Source organism: Meriones unguiculatus, chromosome 11 (assembly GCF_030254825.1).
Source record: "Meriones unguiculatus strain TT.TT164.6M chromosome 11, Bangor_MerUng_6.1, whole genome shotgun sequence".
In the NCBI taxonomy this organism is placed as follows: Eukaryota; Metazoa; Chordata; class Mammalia; order Rodentia; family Muridae; genus Meriones; species Meriones unguiculatus.
The window spans coordinates 34044661-34067067 of NC_083359.1; the positions used below are offsets into that span (position 1 = coordinate 34044661).

Below are 22407 nucleotides of genomic sequence, written 5' to 3' on the forward strand. Positions count from 1 at the left end.
GGGGAAAAATGGGAACATAGGAGTATTTTAAACCAAGAAATAGTTGCTGGTGGAAGACAGCAGCAATGCGAGGGTTCGAAGCTCATATTCTAGGATTAGGAAGACCCAGGGTCCCAGTGGTGTGATCTTAATCTGTGCTACAGATGTGGCTCAGCAAGAGATGCTTGTCAAGATGAGCAAGGCTCTGGGAGGGGATTGACTCCCAACACCAGTACGTGGAGAAAACTCATCTAAACTCTTTAAGGCTTAGTTGCTCTAAATATTTAACACGAGGGTATTATAAATTTCTACCCATAGAAAGGTTGAAGAATTAGTTAATCCAACAAAAAAATAAGAGCTATAGACTCTGCCACGTAAAAAGTGGGTTGTTGTAATGGGCCAATAAAAAAATCACACATACAGGGACAAGATGGCTCAGTGGATAGAGGTGCTTGCCCCGAAGCCTGAGGACCTGAGTTCAATCCCTGCAGGTCACGTGGTGGAAGGGCATAACCAATTCCCACAAGCGGTCCACTGACTTCCATAGACACAGAACTGTGTGTGTACACTCACACACACGCACACACGCACCCTCTCACATGAGAGAAACAAAGGAATGTAAAAAAAAATTTTTTAAGAACTGCATATACAAAAATCTCGCGGCAGTACAACGGGAGTGCCGATGTTACTGGATGAGGAATGCCAGTGAGAGGTGTTCCCAACTATAGAAAGCATGTGGAGAAGGAGCCAGTAGGTAGAGCCAGACCTCTATATTCATGGATCTCTCACAGGCAGGTGCCACATCTGAAGATTCAGCCAACTACAGATCACAAATATCTGGACCACGACTGTGCCCATGCTAATCATGTACTGGTCATTATCCCCTAAATGAGACAATGTAACAACTTTGTACACAGCATTTACAATGTAGTCTAAGTAGTGTTATCTAGGTTATAGGCCTGAGCCAGGCTGTGTTTTTACAAGTCACAGCTGCGTGGAGACAGAGCAGATAGTGTGAGGGCAGAGAGGCGGTGGGCAGGCGGCACCTACCTTTGCACTGGAACCTGTGGGTGGGAGTGGTGAGCAGGAGTCTGTCTGCCATGGACTCGGGGCTACTGCATCTGGCAATGCCAGGCTCCTTGTACCCAGCCTTTACCCACTCTGATAACCAACGCAGACTGCAGTCGCAGTGGAGAGGGTTGGTTCCCAGGGCCCTGGAAGGCAGAAGAGGGTATTAGGCCCTGCCTAGCCTGGCCCACAGGCTCCCCGTCTGTGGCTCCCTGAAAACTCAAGGCTTTGAAACTAAATTAGAGGAGTCTAGTGTGCAAAGTAAAAGACACGTCTCCACCAGGCAAAAATAAAAGTTTCCAGGGTCTATTTCCAATTTCATAGATGTTCCCCCTCCACCTAAATGCCACCCCACTTCTGAGGCTTCATTCTCACTGCTCTGGAAAAAAAAAATCTGTCTTTAGCTCTACTCTAATCCTGGCTCTCCAGGGTCACATTCCAGAATCCTGGCCCCCTTTACATCTCAAGAGAAGGGTCTGTTAGAAGATGTCCTCTTCAAAGAAGGTTCGAAGACCCAGGTTTAGGAAGCAGCTTCACGCCAGGAAGATTGAAGTTATGAGGGGGTGAGCCACAGTTCAACCCAAACTTCTCCAAAGTAACTGAGGAGAAAATACTACAATTCGTTTTTAAAAAAAGATCCTATTCCTTACTATTTCTATTTTTGATTTGTAGAATGCATACACGTCAGTGTTGCAGTGTAAGCATATAACATGGAAATAATTAAAATATAAACGAAGGAGGAATACAGTCTTATCATCTTGGTAACGACAGTAGGTTACCCAGAAAACAACACTACCCTAGAGTGCTGGAGGGCTGGCCTGGAAGTCAGGGAAATTGAGCACTAATCTGAAGTCTTCTGGCTTCATGAGTGACTTTCAGGTAGTCACCTGTTTTTACGGTCTCAATAATAATAATAATAATCATCATCATCCTCCTCCTCAAGTAGAATGAGAAAGGCATGCAGAATGGTTGAGAATATGCCCACTGGAGTGAAGGCAAATAGGGAGCTGGCTACTTGCTGGCTATACAGCCCCAGAAAGAATTCCTTAACCTTCCTACCTCCCAATTTTATCATGTATAAGGGAATGAGGAGCCTAATGCTATAAGAAATACATCAGATAATTCATCAGAAGTGTTTAGGGTGTGGTAAGGGTTCAAACATCTGCATTGTTTGACAGGACGCCTGATGCCATTGAAGGCTCTGAGACAAGACATTATGAATACTTTGAATCTCAAAATAAGCCTCCGTTGGCCTTCTGAATCTCAGGTTTCCTATCTGCTGGTCTAACCAACTATGGGCCAAGAATGATTTTTAGAAGTTTTTGTTTTTGTAATGAACACATATAAACTTGGACATCTTTGGGGTCCTTATTCTATAACCAATATAGCTTAACCATTGTTCACAAAGTGTTTACATCATAGCAGGCCTCCTAAGCAGTGCAGAGACTATTTCAGGTACACAGGATGATGTATGACATTCTGTGTATATGCAGCCTCACTGTACATAAGTGACTTGAGCATCTGTGGGTTCCTGGGGCTCCTGGAGCCAGTCCCCTGTGCCTACGGAGGGCCAGCTGCACAACACGAGGACAGAATATGCACAAAGTGATGACGCTGTGGCTGTCACCATCACCATTTTCTGTTTTGAGCCAATGCACACCGAGAAAGAGGCTACTTACAGGTGGGAAAGGGAGGTCAGATCGTTGAAGGAGCCTTCGGGAACACTGGAAATGTCATTGCCGTGGAGGGTTCTGAGGCAGAAGGCAGAAGGTTGATAAGTGACCCCAGAGAGCCCAGCTACTCACCCATCCCATCCGCCCTTCTGTGGTTCCCAGAGCCCCACAGCTAAGTGACATCATTGTCACTCCATTGCTATGGGGGGCATGGACATTGCTCTGTCTAGAGCAGTAGCAGTTTGGAGGGTCTGAGGGCTTGGGGGTAGGGAGAGGATATACTTTAAAACTCTATGAACCTGGGGGAGGATCAGAAACCAGTTCTTTTTGGCGGTTGGACATGGCTGGGATCAGCTGCTTTCTCTGGGCCTCAGTTTTCATACCTGAAAAGCCGAGAGCCTCATCTACCTAATGGAACCATTGGGGATTCAGAGATGATGTTTTGTGTCTGATAAACTGTGGCTAATACTATCTATTTTGTATTCTGATTGTGGCTAATATCATCTATTCTGGAGCCAGGTTGCTTGCTTTCAGCCTCCATCTCTGCCACTTACCAGCTGTATGGCCTTGGGCAAAATGGTTTATTCTCCCTTGAGCCTCAGCTTCTAATTGTCAAATGACAATGACCAACAGTCAGATTGTCACATGAGGCTACATGTGCATGTAGTTAGACTATGCAGAAAGAACCAGTATTTTGTAAGTGTTAAATGGTGAATGACAGGCATGAAAAGGGGCGGGGATACAGAATGGAGAAGATGGTGGGAGGAGCAACAGGAACAAAATGTATGAAGAAGCCACAAGGAGCTGGGCAGTGGTGGTACACAGCTTGAATCCCAGCACCTAGGAAGCAGAGGCAGGCAGATCTCCAAGTTCGAGGCCAGGCTGGATTAGGTAGTGAGTTCTAGGACAGCCAGGGCTGTTTAAGAGCATGAAAAGACTTATCATGTGTGGGTGGATAAAGCTGCTCCCAGAAGCCACAAGTTAGTAAGGGAAAATCCCAGAGCTGTGACGGACTGGCTATCTTCCGCAAGGACCCCAAACAACACAGGTTACCTATCTGCTAGTGTGCCTGCCTAACTGCCCATCAGAACTAGGCGAGAAGAGCTTATTGCTGAAGATGCCACATGCTCTTGGCATGCTCTTGGCTCAGGGCAGAGAGAAGGCAAGCTGGAAGTGAGCTGCAAGCTCCCTGCCCCACCCACAGCCCCCCTACTGCCCACAGAGGTTAGCTCTCATACTGCCAGATGGTACTATGAGGGCATCTGGGAGATAATTGTGGACCTTGTGTTCTGGAGGACCGACTGGCCAGGCAACATATGCCCACTGGTGCAAGTCAGTTATGGGAGGTAACCGACTACCCTCTGCTTAGAAATTGAGGCTTGGTCTGCTTTGGAATTGTTTCTGGCCAAAATCCTGAGGCAGGAGAGGTCATGGAGGAACCTACTACTGCTTTTATTTTATTTTTTTTTCTTTTTGTAAGTGAACATGATGTGTCCATTAAAGTGCCCTCTAGATAACTATGCCTATAGTTTATTTAGTGCTTGCTGTCAGATCTGGTCAGAGAAGCTTCTTTTTCTAGTGGCCATTGGTGGCTGCAGTGGCGTAACTACCAAAGTGCCGAGGGTAAGTGGCCATTGAGTGCTCAGCTGTAAATGGACATCTAAACGGCCCTATTTAAGGCTTGGGGAAAACAGTGAAAGAGAGGGTGGAAAAAGTCTTAAGAACTGGAGGAAGTGGAGATGTGCTGTGGACGGTTAACTTGGGCTGATGTACTCTTGATTTCAAAGAACCTGGGGTTACTTAAGATAAGTATAAGATCTTGTGCATAAGATTGGCACTAGACTAGACTCATCAACACTCTGTCTGGATGGGCAGGAAGGGGACCTGGGACTCCACCCCTCCTTGAGGATTTGCATAAAGTTAATAGTCATTAGGAAGAAAGGGCTCACAAATCCCTAATTCTGCTTGATGATCTATAGGCCCCGGGGGAGGGAGAAACATTTCCTACAGTAGTACAGCCACTGGTAAGGCACTCACGCTCCTGCAAAAGAGCCCACAAAAGTCCCCAGCTTCAGGGGCTAGAGAGATGGCTCAGCAGTTAAGAGCAGTGACTGCTCTTCCAGAGAAACCAGGTTTACTCCCAACACCCACATGGTGGCTCACAACTGCCCGTAACTCACACGTGTGGGGCACAGACGTATAGGCAGGCAAAACACCAATACCCATAAAATAAATACATAGTTTAAAGTATTAAAAAAAAAAACAAAAGCAAAACACAAACCTCATCTATGCTCTGTCAGTAACTCCAAGGAAACTCATTGAACTCAAGCAATCAACTAAAGTACCATGAAATCAGAAAGGGGACTAGTCAATGGGGAGGGAGAAGGTGATCAGTGAGGGTAAGAGGACAAGAGAGGAAAACGGGGTGTGAATATGATTAAAACGTGCTACATCCATGCTTGAAAATGTCACGATGGAGCCCATCGCTGTGTGTGATTAGTGTATGCTAATAAAGACACACAACTTCAGCTTTCCTAGTCTGATCTCCATTCTCAGGGTCTGGGATGGGACCTGAGGTTTTTAGTTCACTGGGAAAGGGCTAGGGGTTTCTCTTATTGCTTATGCCAAGGGCTCATTTCCCCTTCTCCTGCAGAATTCCTAGGGCCTCGTGCATGTTGAGCAGGCATGCTTTCTCTGCAGTAGCCTGTAGACCAGGGGTTCTCAACCTGTGGGTCATGACCCCTTTGACAAACCTCGATCTCCAAAAATACTTACAATTCTTAGCAGTAGCAAGATTATACTTATGAAGTTGCAACGAAAATAATTTTATGGTTGGGGGTCACCACAACATGAGGGACTGTGTTAGAGGATTGCAGCATTAGGGAGGTTGAGAACCACTGCTCTAGATGCTTCTTCCTCGGGCTGGCCTCCACTGTCATGGTCACACCAGCCCTGTTCTCAGGGTGATTTGCCAGGTGCAAGCTGTCCTTTAATTGGACACAGCCAGGACAGCTGCAAGGAGGAAAGAATTTCTCCAGAGAGTTTGAACCTCATCTCTTCCTAATGTGTCTATCAGCATCATTTTCTTTTCCTGCATCAGGAGGTTACTTATGAATCATACTGGCCCCAAGACAGTGAAGGCTTAGATGACTTCACTGTCCTTTGCTGTTTGGCAAATGTGCCCAGTTCCATTGCTAGATCAGTTCTGAATGAGGCTTCCTCTTCGTCAGGGCCATGAAGCTTTAATTTTAAAACACGGAGGGACCTAAGAAGTTATGCTCCTTGTTATTATGAGCTGTGCTGCTGAAATTTCCTTAAGACCTGCAGACCGACGGGCTACAATTTACAAGGACGACTGAGATGCAGTCTGCCTATGCTGCAGGCTGTTGGTCCTGGACTGGCCCCCAAGGAAGGACTCTAGCTTGCAAGCCACCACCCTCAATGACAGAGAAGCGGATGTGGGTGCTCTTTCATGTCTCTCTCTTCTCCCTTACTCCTCCCCTGGGAGTGAACTTGGCTTGAAGTTGTCTGCTTTTCCAATGCCCTTATGAAAGCATTAGGGACCTCTCCTCCCTCATTCTAGTGCAGTGGTTCTCAACCTGTGGGTTGTGACCCCTTTGGGGGTTGAACAACCCTGTCACAGGGGTCACCTATCAGATATCCTGCCTATCAGATAATTTACTTTATGGTTCACGACGGTGGCAAAATCACAGTTCTGAAGTAGCAATGGAAACGATTTTATGGTTGGGGAGGGGGTCGCCACAACCTGAGGAAATGTGTTACAGGGCTGCTGTATTAGGAAGGTTGAGAACCTCTGCGCTAGAGGACGCTAAAGCCGCACACAGGAGCTGTCAGCCGCCGATGATGGGATCACCCACCCGGGCAGCGTGAAACTCCCTGCCCCTTGTTACAGACAATGGCCCAGGTGTTCACAGTTTGCACAGAGCTGGCAGGAACTATCTGAGTTCTTGCTGGATCTGGACAATCGGTGTCACAAAGACTAATGTGAGGCGGATTGTGTGACCTCAGGGAACTCACTATCTTATTTTGAGACAGGGTTTCTCTGTGGAGCCATGGCTGTCCTGGGACTTGCTTTGTAGACCAGGCTGGCCTTGAACTCAGAGAGCCACCTGCTTCTGCCTCACTGTCTTATGTATGTCTTAAGTGTTGTGCTTTACCATGCTGGTAGAAAGAACAGCCCCCCCCCCCCGTCCCTTCTGACCTGCTCCCATCCCCTACCCTGTTGCTCTTGCTCCCTTTTATTTTCTGAGGCAAAGGAAGGGACTGTCCCTGGAGTTCCCATGTGGACTAGAGTCTCCAACCATCCAAGAAAGCCAGTCATCATCAAGCTTCTTAGGAACGTTTGGCCACCCAGGAAGATCACACTGCTATCATAGACAAGACTGAAAACCCAACATTACACCCAAAGTCTACGGGAACTTTGGCCCAGGCTCTTGACTGACATTTGGGCTCACCAAACACCCTTCTGAGATTGCTTGGAGTACCTTACTGCCTACTCTACCACCCCTTTCCACTGTAGTGCCGTAAGCTTCAGCCGTCTGGCCTCCTGCATCTTCGTGGTTTGGGTAGCTCCTGCGTAAAGCACACGCCTGCAGGAGCTTCCTTCCCTTTAGGGCCAGTGAGAGACAGACATCCCTGGGGCTCCTCTTGCACTCGGATGTGAGGGGAGGTTTCATTTTGCAGGCTGTTAAGCCACCAGAATGAAACCTCCCAGTGTGCCGGGGATGCTCAAAGGTCAAAATGAGGAGTGGGGAAAGTGTGCCCCATACGGCTGAAGGGCAGGGCAGCTGCACTTCTGATGGCGTCACTGGTATGTCTGCTCTTAGTCCCAGAGCCTCTGCCTGCCCTGAACTTTTCAGTTGTTTCAGGGACCTATCCTTTTATTTTATTTTAGTTTAGTTTAGTTTTATGCCTACAGTAGTTTGAATAGTTCTCCTCTCCATCGGTCAGGAAAGGCCTATTGCACTACTGTTTACTGAACAAGCCAGCTGTGAGGGTTGAGAGGGTAGAAGGCCCTTAAGGCTCCCGTGTGTGGCCATGCCCTCCACTTTGCTTTTGGATTTATTTCGAGGCATTGCTTATGTAAAGTAGAAGGCTGTAATTATATTTTCCACCAATTTTAAGGCAGCCGTGAACCCCATGGCTCCCTTCCTGGGCCGAAGGCAAGATAAAGGGAACAGTGGCAGAGGCTCCCAAGCCCTCTGGCCTACCTCACCTTTTTTTTTTTTAAATTTAAAATGATTTTCATACAATATATTTTGATCAGGTTTTTTTGTTTGTTTGTTTCTTCCAGCTCCTCCTGGTTCCTCCTACTCTGGCCAGCTTCCCCCTCTGTCCCCAGTCACAACTCTTTAATTCTGATCAGAGGCTTCTCTGGGTAAAAATGAAAATACATCAACTGTCAACCAGCAATGCTCCAATCTTCATGTAGAGTGCATGTAAGTGTTCACAGAGACCAGAGGAGAGGGTTGGATCCTCTGAAGCAGCAGTGACTCGCTGTGGTAAGTTACTTGATGTGGGTGCTGGGAACTGAGCTCCAACCAGTCCTCTGGAAAAGCAGCAAGTGCTCTTACTACCGAATCAACTCTCCAGCCTCCATACTTGCCCTTGATTTTAAGGTATCCATATTGTCACTGTCTGGAATGGTCTTCACTCCCGATGAGGAAGAACAGTGGCTTCTTCATCTCAGCCTTGGAAACAGCAGCCAAGGACTGACTTGGAAAGCAAGTAGTCCTGTGTTCAAGTCTCAACTGTATTAGTCAGAGAAGTCACTTCTTATTGCTCAACCTCAGTTTACTCATAAGTGAGATGGGGATAACAGAGGCATGTCCCTCCTAGGGTGAAGAATATGATAATGACACAAAAGCCCTTACCCTTTGGGCAGTGCATTAGTTAAGGCTTAACAAACACCAACGGTGATGTTCCGGAAAGGGCTGCCTTTCAGAGAGGCTTGAGATGGGCAGGGTACGTGAGACTTCACTGTGGCCTGTGGCTCTTTCCTGAGGTGTCACCCTGGGTGGCCAATGATTCTCAGCTTGACAGTTTCCCCTCTTTAGAGGCCATCAGTGGTGTCGCCCTTACTGTCTGTGCCCACCCTCAGTTTGTCCCTGCAGCTTGTCCGCTGAAGGCATTAGGAAAGTGAACAAGTCGCCGAACTTTTCTGGCTCTGTCTCCAACAGGACAAGTGTGGACAGGAACACCTCTAAAACTTCCTTCTTGTCGCATTTTCATGTTTACTTTTGCTTCGGTTTTCAAGCAGGAAGCCTGTGCCATGGTCTGGAGGCCACTGAAGCCACTGGCACCACCTTTCAGCTCACCAGCAGCACTTGCTAATGGCCAAGGCTGTCAGAGGTGGGCTGGCTCTCTGGTGAGGCACTGAGGTCCCTCTTGGGAAGGTAACCAAACAAAGAGCATCTGGAACCCTTAATGGGGACACTGTAGGAGGGCTTCGGGCGGTCCCGAGCTCCTCATGGGCATCAACAGTGGGCTTACTTTGAGGACGAGAAGCTCAAAATCTGAAGGATGATGAATGATAGTCCTAGTCCCGCCCTACCTCCCCCCAGGACACACTGGGGCGGCCCTCCCTGTCCTAACTGATTCCAGGTGCCCCTACGTGGGGTTGGAGAGTGATCTTGAGGACCACACACACACACAAGGCATGTGACTCTGTGTGGGGCAAAGATCCCTACGAGTGCACAGATCCCCGAAGAAGGACAAGAATGCCCACAAGAATGTTCTTGCTAGCTATTTTACATCACAAGGGAAGTAGAGAAAATAATTTTTTTTTCCTCGCACAATGTTGTGTGCTTGGACTCACCCTCCTGTCTTGTTCTCTGAAATGGACTCAGTTTCACTTGACAATAGAACACACATACACACACACACATACACAGAGGGGATGGGAGAGACAGAGAAGGAAACAGAGACAAACAAAGAGACACAGACACACAGATAAAGAAAGACAGACACAGAGACAGAAAGGGTAGACACAGACAGACAGACAGATACATGTATACACACAGAGACAGATAAAGTGAGAGAGACAAGAGAAAGAAAGAGACAGCACATACACAGCGAGAGAAAAAGAGATTAAAAAGACACATATACAGGTAGATAGAGGCAAACACACACAGATAGATACACACACACACAGAAAGACAGAGAGACACCCCCTCCCCCCCCCCCCCCGCCGCCCAGGTCTCTTATTGTATTTCCATGGTCTTGTTAGGTTTTATCTATGGCTAATCCTTCATGCTTGTCTTCCTCTGTGCCAAACAGCATCACTTATGAGACTCTCATTATTTTTTGAATTTTTCAGCAAAATAGTGAAATTCTTCAGAAGTGAGAAATGTTCAAATGTCATTAGAGATAATACAATTCCTGATTGCAAACAAACTTCCCTGGGTCCAGGGAGGTGGCTCACTGGGCAAGGCACTTGCATGAAAGTATGGGGACCTGAGTCCAGATACCCAGAGCCCACACAGTGCCAGCAGTAGCACCTATCTGTCATCCCTGCTGTCCTATTGCAAGACAGGCGGCAGAGACAAAGAAATCCCTGGAAGCCCAAGGGCCTGCGAGCCTGGTGGACACAGCCATCAACAACAGAAGAATCTGGCTTGAGTTGAAAACCAACACCCAAGGTGTCCTCTGACCTCCACATGTGTGTGCCAGCACATGTGTATCTGTGCTTACACACATGGACTCAATACAACACACACTAAGAAAACAACCTCCTCCATCTTTTGCGCAACTCTTTAAATTGCTACCCTGTAACAGTCTCCATTCCTGCTCAACCTTGACCCACTTGTAACAGAGTTGATAATACTAGGCGGCAGCCGAAAGCCATTCTTTCCCTTGTTCCCTTGAGTCTCTGTTCAGAGGTGTCAATGTTTACAAGAAATAATTAAGTTTCCTTTCCCACGCAATCGCTAAGTAGTCAGCCCTTTCCCACGCTGTGTCTAGTTTTCATCTTTATCTCCTTTAATAACTTCATTTCATTGACTAGTTGGGCCATAATCTCTTTATACGTTTTCCCATTGTGGTCCTGGTGGGTAATATTTAAAATTTAGGTTAAAAAATAACAACACAACAAAGACCCAGATTTATAGAACCTTTCCCTCATTTTGGGTTTTTCTGTAGTGTAAATTCCTACATGTGCAATTACTAGAAGAAAGGATACAAATATCATAAAAATGTAGCCCATAAACGTTGTTATTTTTCCTGAATTGGTCCTTACGCAGAAAATGGTTGCTCCCCACTGAGGTACTTGGTTGGAGCGAGAGGCTCTAAGACTGGTTTTATCCCCGAGACCCACTGATTCTAGAACAATCATGCCAAAGCCTGCTGACTCTCAACTCAGAAGCAAGCTCCCTCGTGCTGAGTGCAGGCATGCATTCCTATGACCTCTTGATGGCAGTGGGACTGTGGTAGGGCTCACAAGGAGCTGAGGAAGGGGAAGCCCCTGGCAGGCTGTGATGCCCACACCATCACCTCCAGTAAACAGACAGATGGACAGGGAGACCCTATCTCTTTCTCTCAGATTCTCTGAATTATCCCCATCAGAGTGACTCCAAGTGTTGAACCCAAGCACAGAGATTCCATTAAAACTGGCAGGCCTGTCTCCTGCATCCAACCCATCCCCAGAAGCATCAGACTGAATGGATGGTACACCCGGGGCTGGGATGGACAGAGGCCAGTGGGCAATGGAAGGGAGAGCTGGTCTGGCTTTGGGCCGAATGACTGAAGCCTTTCCATCAGAGTATTCATTTGGAAACAAGGAAATGGTTCCGCTGATGTTTCCATCCCCAAACTCCCTGGAGAAAGGGGATAATAAATAAGTGACAATAACAGATTGCACAATGTCAGCACAGACACTTCTTTGCCCCTAGAAAATTGATTTTTAATAACAGTGCAGACAACGTGAGGCGGGGCTTGTTGCTGACACGGGTGTATTCTGGGTCTTAATAACTCACATCGGCCCAGAGCCTCTGGAATTGGACTGGCTTGCTGGGTGCTGTCTGTTGATAGCATGGAGGCAGAAGGCTGGACTCGACCACCTTGTGACGAGCAGACTTGCCTAGTTACTTCATCAGCAGGTCTCAGTTTCCCCATCTCTAAAATTGGCATCATCTTCTCAAGCTCGCAGTACTATCACAAAGGATTAGGAGAAGGCATTCCTAGGCCTCACCCTTCCAAATGTGGGGGTTACTCTTATAATAATGATGGACCAGAAAAAAAATGGGTGAGAGGTTTGAGACCAAGGTGACATCTCTACCATCATGAGGAGATTCCTCAAAGGGCAGAGGCACAAGGCACAACATCCTTATCAATAAAGCAGTGTGAGGCAGAAAGGTATACAAATTAGACCTAGAATTGGAGCAGCATAGTGTCGCCCTGTCCTAGCTCCCATGGGCACCTGAATAACAGATGGGTATTTATTTCACATTTGCAGCAGCCAGAGCTGTGCAATGTGCTTTAGACCCAGCATCTCATTGACTCCTCCAAAGATTCGGGGAGGCAATTACCATCATTATTTGACTTTTGTGCGTGAGAAGACACACGGGGTGGGGGGGAGGGAGTCACACTTAGGTATCGGGAGGGTTCTAGAGCCTTTGTGTGCAGTTCAACTGTCTCAAGGGAGATGTCCCCAAATCAGGGGTAGGATGGGACTAGGCGGGCTATGAGGGCATAGGAGTGTGGAGGCTACAGAGCATACTGTCTGCAAACGAGCGGGGGTTGGGGGTGGGTTGGAGCTCAGGTATGGCCGGGACGGATTAATGTAGCCTAGTTCCCTGAGGACGGTGGGGTGAGGGAGGGGGCGACACAGCAAAGTTCAGACTTGAGGGGCGAGTAGTTAGCTAAAGGCTCATGAGCAGCATTCCTGTGCTGAACCTCAGGAATGGCCAACTATGCCATGAAGTTCATTGTCTTCACCCCACTGAGTAAACAAGGGTGGCTGGGGGGCAGCGAATGGGCATCGCACAAAGGATAGCGCGGAAGGGGAGACGTCTGTGTACCAATGTTGTTATTCAGCACCATGTAAGCTGACCCCAGGCCCAGTGACTCACAGCACTCGGAGTGACCGGAGGCCGTTGAAGGCATGGACAGGGATGCATCTCAGCCGGTTGTAGCTCAGGATCCTGTGGAAAGAGAACATGTGAGCCTGCCGGCTGGCTGCCCCCGCTCCTGTGGGTGCACTGTCTACGCTGAGGCCCCGTCAAAAACAAACGTTTCCTCCAATCTCCCTGATTTAATACGTCGACAAAGGCACCATAATACAGAGGGAAGAGGACCTCCTCCCACGCCATGAAGCTCCACAGCAGACTGGCTCTCTAATCAGCTTTCCGACCACCTCCCTCCACTGTCAAATGGTGTGTGCTTACAACGTGCGGAGCTAATGGGAAATAAATGGGTCTGAGCAAAATATAATTGTGTAGGAAACTCTCCACTGGGAAGGAACGTGCGTGTATCCCAGAAGGCATTCCAAAGACAGCCTTCTTCAGAGGTAATTAGCTTCCAGTCCCTCCATCTGCCAGGCCCCTGCCTCTCTGTTTTGCATCTCCTGATGACTAGGATCGGCCTGCTACTGAGGCAGCCAAAGCGCCTAGGACAGCTAGAGCAAGGCCTCTAGGAGGGAAGGGCCACAGGACTCCAGTGGCCATGCCCAGGAAGCTTAGCCACGAAGCCGCCCATACTCACAGCGTGGAGAGGTGAGACATGTTGCTGAAGGTGTAATTGGTCAGCACGCCGATGCTGTTGTTGCTCAGGTCACTAGGTAAAGTAAAACAGAAAAGCCACCCGTCACTGTGAGCGCCACCTCGGGGGGCCCAACTGTCACACGAGTGTGACATCAGTCAACCAGTCCATTCATTGCTGCACGAGTACTCATTCCTGCACTTCTCCGTGCGCTCCTCGTCTGTCCATTTATCCCCACACCCATCTGTCTAGATATATACGTACTCATCTCCAATTCTCCACCTATCTGCCTACCCATTCTCATATTTATCCACCTGCTTTCTCATTTGTGCCCTTGTCCCCCACCACCCATCCATTTGCCTACTCATACATTGATCTAAATGTCAATTTTTCCATTCATATTATCATTGCCCACCCATTCATCCATTTATTTACTCATTCCATGATCAAATCATTCAATTATAGGCTTATTCATACATTTCATTCTAGCAAAACATAACACATAAGAAAATAATTTCTCCTTATTCTAGTATGTTTTTTCCCTTGATGTTTTTTTTTTTTGTTTTTGTTTTTTTGTTTTGTTTTGTTTTGTTTTGTTTTTCTGAGACAGGGTTTTTTTTCTGTGTATCTCCTGCTGTCCTGCAACTCAATCTGTGTACCAGGCAAGCCTTTAACTCAGAGATTTGCCTGGCTCTGCTGGGATTAAAGGTATGTGGTACAACCACCTGGCTGAAAACTGTGTAGCCCAGGCTAGCCTCGAACTTGTGATCTTTCTGCCTCCACCTCCTTCAGCAAATCCTACTGGTATGCATCACCACAATAGACCCCTCTGATCAGTTCTTATCACCAGTCCTCTCTCTGTCATTAATTCATTCCATCTGACTCATTTCTTAGGGGAAACAGAGTTAGTAGGAGAGATCTCTAGCAACTATACCCTCTGGCTGTTCCTCCAGAGACAAATTTCCAGAACCGCGGGATGAGATTAGCTCCATAGTACAGTCACCCAAGGAGCTCCTAAATCCTTTTAAAGCAGGGGTTCCCTGCCCGTATAGTCTGATTTAAATTCTGTATGTATTAAAAGACAGCATCAACAGCTCCTCCCTGGGTAATTCCCCACAGCAGAAGTTCTCCATTGCTGGGGAATGGTGCTTCTCCACTGGGGGAAGTTCTGTTCTGCCATGACATTTGATAATATCTACAGATGTTTCTGGCTGTCACTACAGGGTGAAGTCCTATTGGCATCCAACAGAGGCTAAGGTCACTGCTGAGTGTCTCATGATGATCACTACAACTCCCTTAGCCAATGGTTATCTGGCTTCAGATGTCCATAGCTTTGAGTTTGAGAAATGTTCATAGAAACATTGGTTTTTGGAGGACAAGAATAGGGACTAAATGGTGGCTTTCGGGAACTTTTCGTTAGTTGGCCTCTGACTTGTGTTGTGAAAGAAACTTTCTTGTCTCTGTGGATTGGCTCTTAGGTCCTCTCAAGCAGACATGGGCAACTTTCAATTACCACTTGCCCAGGGAATAATTTCACTGTTCTGGGTCCCACCAAGGCAAGGCACTGACCCTGTTGAAACACAAGCTCATGAACCTTGCCCATGCTCAGGTTTTCTGCTTCCCATTCAAGAGTTTTCTGGTTCTTAGAAGGCTTGGAGCTTGTAGCAGCTATTATTGAAGGCCCTTGGTTTAAACCATCACTTGAGACATTTTCTAGGAAACCAAAGAAGGAAGAAGAAATGCTTGTTTGTGTTCCTGGTAGATCTAAGTGTGGCCAAGGTTTGCAAGGAATTGGAATTCCAGAAGGCTCAGGAATTCAGCCTAGAGCCTGGAAGGTCAGAGGTTCCCCCTAAGCCAATAGGAAGGTAGTTCAGAGCCCATGATGATGTGCTTTGGTTATTTCTTCACACAGGCCTGAGCAAACCCTCCCATATCAGCCTGGTTGGTGTTTCCTCCCAGCTAGCTGCCCCTCTCAGCGCCATGCAGGCATGCAGGTTGAGAACTGCTGCCTCTGCCTCAGCACTGTCCTTTTTTAGCCTTCGTATCCCTGTCCCACACCACCCCAAGAACAAGAAATAAACGCCTGCCCAGTGGCAGGCTCCTTACATAAGTGTCAGCTGTCGGAGGGCGGACAACTCTTTGGGCACCGCTGTTAAATGGTTTCCTTCCAGGTACCTGAAAGAGAGGTTCAGAGTTAGAGCACTGGGAAGGACACTACACACTGGTCACATCCTCTGAGAAGCGTTACCTCTTTGTATCTGCTCCTCCCTCGCACTTGTCATCATTGCATATGCATATGATCCCACAACTGGTCATATTTTTCTCCACTAGACTGACATGTTTCACAACCGCAAGGTTCTTGATAAAACTGCCCACCCTTATATCCTAGCAGGGGTCTTTAGAGTAGGCAGGTATTCAGTGCAAATTTATTTAGTATTAATAAATGAAGCAGTCACTTGACGCTGACACCACATCGCAAAATCTGAGTAGCAGCAACAGTGTGGAACCGTTGCTCAAGGTTACACAGAATACTAGTGGCTGACCTAGAATTTGAACGCAGGTCTGCCTGACAATTCCATGCAACTTTTACTCAGCTCCAGGAGGATGGTTAGGGAACTGTCTTACGAACTCAAATTCAAATTGAGGGAGAAACAAGATGTAAGGTGATGCTTGGGGACAGTCTACTAGAACCTCCAGGAATTAATTAGGGACAGCGGAAAAATAGCCATCAGAAAATGAGTACTTAACAGCTGGGGAAAAGGCCACAATCCAGGCAGATGCATTATCAGGGGACACTGTGAGAAACCTTGTTTCCTTGGTGCTGGGTGCTTGGTGCTGGCAGTCCACAGAGGAGGAGGGAGACACCACTTTAAACAGATATTGGCTGCTGTGATGCCAAGATCCTCAATAAACCACACTTGAGAAACACCCACCAAGCAGTATCAGACTATATTCTGGGGCCTCATGGAGAGGACATTGTGACTTAGGAAAAGGAGCTTTGAGCCACATCTGTAGAGAATCCGGGTAGCTGAAAACCTGGTGGGAAGCAAAGTGTACGTGTGAACCTCCACAGTGACTCCAAACAGCACACAGGACACTGACAAATGCTGTGCAGGGCCCGAGTCAGCATTCACAACCGGTGCCCTGAGGGAAATTCCAGAGGCAGGACCAGCTCCTGAGACTGTGCTGTGAAGCATCCTCCAGGATGGCACCTGTCATCTGATCATGCCAGGAAGACTGAGCAGGGAGAAGGGGAGCATCCGAGCATCCACAGCAGAGGAAGATCAGGGGGTGACATGGGGTTTTAGGAGCTGGGAAGGCACACAGGAGGGTCCAGATGGAGTGCAGCAATCATCGGTTTAGTCAGTTCTCATAGCCTCTCTTTCCATGCAGCCTTCTATCCATCTACATGGAGCCTATCTTTATTTCATATCCAATGGCATTTTAGCAGGTTTGCCTTGGCTTCATTTTGCTCTTGACCCAACCCTATCCTTTTCCCCTTTCTCCAAGAACATAATCTGACCTGATTATGTTCCCCGAGAAATAGGACTGTTCTACAATGTCAGAATATCTTCACTTTTCTTTTTCTATTTACCTTTATCCAAAAACCCCATCTCTCTCCTCCTCAACTCCCTCCTTCCCTTTTGTCCTTTCAGGTCCCTCCTCTACTTTCTCTTTATCACCTCAATGCTAACCACTAGTGCTGCAGTTTGTGTTCTCTTGGGTTCATTCAGGACTATGCTAATGTCCTCTTTCACTTCTTTGGATGTATTTGTAATTACGACTTTGAAGTCTTTGTCTGACATTTTGTCTAAGTCACTCTCACCGGGGCCACTTCTCTGGATTGATAGTAAACAGGTTGTCTTGGTTTTTCCTGATATATATATCAGGAATATATATATTTGTATATATATATACATATATATATATATATAATGTATATATATTTGTGGGGGTTTGTACATCAAGAGTTAGATCATTGGTTGTTTTTTTTTAATGTAGCAATCTTTCTTCTAAATATAAAGTTATAGATAATCCTAACAATGGATGACTTCAATGACCCACTTCCACCAGGAGACAGTTCACCCTGACAAAAAAAAATAAACAAGCAGAATTAAATGACATCACAGATCATGTGGATTTAACCTACATCTGCAAAATGTTCCACTCAAACACTGCAGAATACATACTCTTCTTAGTCGTGTATCAAATTTTCTTTAAAATTGAACATACTAGGACATAAAACAAGTCTCAGCAAGTACAGGACAATTGAAGGAACCTTTTGTATTCTGTCTGACCACAGTGGAATAAAGTTAGATGTCAAGAAAAATAGAAACTATAGAAAAATTCAGAGACTCATGGATATTAAACAACACACTGTAGAGTGATGAATGGGTCATTGAAGAAATGAAACCAAGAAGGAAAAAAAAATCTTAGAATTGAGTAAATACAGCTCAATTGTACATAAATCTAGAAGATATAAAGAAAGCAGTCCTAAGAGGGAGGTTCACAGTTGTAAATACCTACATTAAAAATAAGAATGACCTCAAACAAATAACTGAATGATATCGCTCAGGGCTTAGAAAAACAAGAGTAAGCCAAACCTGGCTGGGAAGATGGCTCAGTTGTTGTGTTTTCTTCCCAGCCTAATAACCTGAGTTGGAGCCCCAGAAGATGCATTAGGTGGAGGGAAAGAAGCAACTCCTACAAGTTATCCTCTGACCTCCACGTGAGTGCACATGCACACTTACACACAAAACCAGCATTATCCTGATACCCAAACCGCAGAGAGACACAACAAAAAAGAAAACTGTAGATCAATCTCTCTGATGAACTTAAGACAAATATTAAAAAAAAATATTTGTGACATGAATTCAAGGACATGCCAAAATGATCACTCACCATAACGGAGTTGGCTTCACTCCAGAGAAACAGGGAACATTCAGCATATGCAAATCAATAAATGTAATACACCACACAATGTACTCAAGGGCAGAATTTGTGAGATCAATCAATAGGTGCAGACAAAGGCCTTTGTCAAAACCTAACACCTTATCATGATAAAGCCCCTGGGAGGCTAGAAATGGAGGAAACACAACAAAGGACATCTACCATGAAGGAAAGCCAACTTCATGGTAACTGGAGAAAAACTAGTTCCACACAAAAATCAGGAACAAGACAAAGGTGTCAGCGTTTCCTGTTCAAAACAGTGCTTGAAATCTTACCTAGAGCAATAAGAGAAGAGAAGGAAATAGGAGATATAAAGAGAAAGGGAAGAAGTCAAATGTCTTTATTTGCACAATCTATGATTCAATACATAAGAGACCCTAAGGTCTCCACCAGAGAATTCCAAGAGCCAATAAACACTTTCAGTAAAGTGGCAGGATACAAAGTTAAACACAAAAATCAGCAACCTTCCTATATAGAAATGCTATAAATAAATAATTGACATCTAAAAGAAGCCAGGGAAATAATCCTATTCATAACAGTCTCAAATATATAATACAAAGCTAACAAGGGAAGCAGAAGACATGCACAATGAAAACATTAAAGCACAGAAGGAAATTTATAAAGATACTAGAAGGTAGAAGGACTCTCCCATCCTCATGGGTCAGGTCAGAAGACTTAATCTTGTTAAAATGGCAGGTCTACCAAAAGTAATCTTACACTCAATGCAATGCCCATTAAAATGCCAACATCATTCTTTACAGAAAAAAAAATATTAAAACTCATATGGAAACCTAAAGGACCCCAGATAGCCATCGCAAACTTGAGCAAAAAGAATAGTATAGTGATTATTACTGTATCTGACTTCAAGTTATAGCACAGAGTGACAGTGATAAAAACAGCATGGTTCTGGCATGCTCAGGTCAATGGCAGAGCAGTGAGAATTGAGATATAAGCCATGCAGCTACAGCTAGCAGATTTTCACTTGAAACAAAAACACAAAACACATATACAAACAAACAAAAATACACCAAATAAAAGATAACCTCCCCCCAACAAATGGCACCAGGGAAACTGGATACCACAGCAGAGGAATACAGCTGGCTCCTTTCTAACCCTGCACAAAGATCAACTCTAAGGATGAAGACCTTAATGTAAAATCTGAAACCATGAAGCTGCTGGAGGATCAAGCCCTGGGCACAGCCAAGGCTGTTTTTCTCCTGATTCTAGTTACTCAGGGAGTAGGGTTTCACTATTGACAAATGCAAGCTCATGAAGTGAAAAAGCTGTATGAGAACAACAACAACAACAACAACAACAACAACAACAAAAACCCAACAAAACCCCGGTTAATAGAGGAGACCGCCTACAGAATGGGAGTAAAATCTGACAGCTGATTAATATACAAAGAACTAAAAACAACAACAGGAACAAAAACCTAAACAAAAAGAAAACAAACAAAAACCTCAGTGAAAAAAAAATAGGCCAAGGAACTTAACAGAGAATTCTCAAAAGAAGAAATATGATCGGCTGATAAATATTTTAAAACGTGCTCGACATCTTTAGCCCCCAGAGAAATGTAAATTAAAATTACTTTGAAATTCCATTTCATCCCAGTCAGAATGACTGGATGAAAACAAATGACAACAAATGCTGCCCAGGATATGTGGAAAAGCGAACTGTTGTTTCCTGTCAGTTATAATGTAAATGGTGCAGCCACTATGGACATCTATCTATCTGGGGAGTTTCTTTAAAAACTAAAAGTAGAATTTCCATCCCACCCAGCTATAGCCCTCCTCGGTGTGTACCCAGAAGACTCTCCGTTCTACCACAGAGACATCTGCTCATCCACATTCATCGTTGCTTTATTCACAACAGCTAGGGAATGGATTCAGCCTGGATGTCCATCACCCGATGAACAGATAATGAAAACGTGGTACATGCACGCATGGAATTTTATTCAGCCGTAAAATGAAATTATGAAACGTGCAGGAAAACGGATGGAACTGGGAACATTAGGCTGAGCATGGAAGCCGAGGTTTGGAAAGACAAATGCTGAACCTTCTCCCACACGCAGAGCCTGGCTTCTAATCTTTATGTATGTGCACATATGTGGGAAAGAATGTGCGTGGAGCTCAGGGCCAATGAGAGAGGAGGGAAAAGATTCTCCAAGGTAAGGGAAAGTAATAGAATACACGTGTTACAGCAGTGGAAGGGCAAAACAGCAAAGGTTTAAATGGGGATGGGAGGCAGGGAGATGGGGGAAGGAAAAGATACGGTTGTCGGGGGGGGGGGGTGTCAGTCCAAACTAATGATGCGTGAAAAAGCCATAAGGAAATAGGATACCCGTAAGCCAATCAAACATTGTATTAAATGTGAAATCTTGAATGGAGGTACAGTGTGTGGGATCTATAAAGCTGCTCCCAGAAGCCACCGTTACTGCATGAAAATCCCAGTGCCATATGTGAGATACTTGCTCAGCTAGGACGAGGCAAATTCTGCAGACTCAAGTTTCACAGATGCCAGCAGCCTCAATGTAAGCACATGGTCCTGAATTACAAAGACAGTCCCGGTTATGCTTGCTTTTAGGAGGGGCCGCAGGCTCCCCCCACCCCACTACAAGTCTGTTCCCTTAGGCTTCCTGTTGCTCAGGACATGAGTGAAGACTTGTCAAGGTGACTCTGAAGATCGTTTCTTGGGGTAAGCGTCCTTCCACACAGCATTTACAGTATCTTGTCATCGTGGTTTGTCTGTCTGGTGCTAGCTCTCAGTTCCATGAGAGCTCTCTTCTGCTATCGCAGCACTTCTCAGTCTTTAACAGACACTTAAACGGCCTGGGGTCACTTGAACAAAGCTGGTTCTGATCGGGAAGGTCTGGTGTAGGACTGGAGAATCTGCATTTCTAATACACCCACTAAGACCTAATTTGGGGTAATGAGTTGCAAACCTATGGCTGGGTATCCAAGACCCACCATGAAGTGACCAAATTAGGCAGAAATGGGTTAAGACAGGACACGGCAACCTTGGCAATGGCAGTCAAGTTGGAATGTACATCACCTTCAACTGAGACCTAGCAACTCTCTTTTTGTGGCCAGCCCTGAGAAAGCCTCATGGCACAGAAATCTGGGCAGGACTCAGAAAGCCCCAAACTGCCATGTCACACGGGGTTGTGTCCTCATTTGGTCCTTTCTTGTGAGCCTGTTAAGCGCCAGTCTATACTACATATCGGTGGACATATAGGTGAACCAAATCCCATTTCTGCCTTTTGGAAGCTTTATACTTAGATTGTGGTATCAGGCCAAGGAGCTGAGCATTCATCCATCCATCCATCCATCCATCGATTGATTGATTGATTGATTGATTGATTGATTCATGCGTAAATACTTATTAAGCAGCCACCAGGTACCAGTCATGACCTATGCTGGTGAATGTGAAAGCCATGAAAGAAGAGGCACGAACATAAAGAGGCCCTAGCCGTGTTTGAGAGGGAAGGTACAGGGACTGTAGTGGAGAATGCTGAGGGGCTGGAGGACTCTGCTTCATGTTCAGTCTGCTCTCCTGAGCTGAGTGCCTTGCCCCACCCCTCCCCACAGCCTCCTGACTGCCATCTACCCACGTGACCTCCACGTGCACTGGTAACACAGGTCAAACCACGGAGGGCTCTGCCACACTTCAGAGAAGTTGGAGTCCCCCGTGCTAATCACGTCAACTAAGGGGAAACTGGGCTGTTTAATCAGGAGAAAGGGGACCACCACGTTTCTCAGACAGTCTCCATGATGTGATCAGGGCATTTCCTCTGCTTCGGTCTTTTTATTTAGTAGGAGTGAAGAAACTTTAGTAGCCCAGCGTTTGCCCCTCTAAAAGTCTTCCTAGCTCACGTTGCAAAGGGAACCGCCTGCTTTTCCTTCACTATCTGCTGTCATAATTTCCACTGCCTGTAATGTCTACTGACTGCAGGCGCTAACTATGAAACACATTTACAGAAACATCTAGACCAAGTATTTGACCGTGATCATTGCCACTG

General features: G+C 46.1%; 1 protein-coding gene across 2 annotated transcripts in view; it reads right to left on the bottom strand.

The window, feature by feature from the left end:
* Slit3 (slit guidance ligand 3) overlaps positions 1–22407 on the bottom strand; it is a 594183-nt gene that overhangs the window by 44366 nt on the left and 527410 nt on the right. For both annotated transcript variants that reach the window (XM_021631471.2, XM_060363864.1), the window contains 5 exons: positions 15543–15611; positions 13440–13511; positions 12809–12880; positions 2727–2798; positions 1030–1193 (listed from right to left, as the gene is read on the bottom strand). In XM_021631471.2, coding sequence (XP_021487146.1) covers positions 1030–1193; positions 2727–2798; positions 12809–12880; positions 13440–13511; positions 15543–15611 — 449 coding nt within the window. The remainder of the gene's footprint in view (positions 1–1029; positions 1194–2726; positions 2799–12808; positions 12881–13439; positions 13512–15542; positions 15612–22407) is intronic.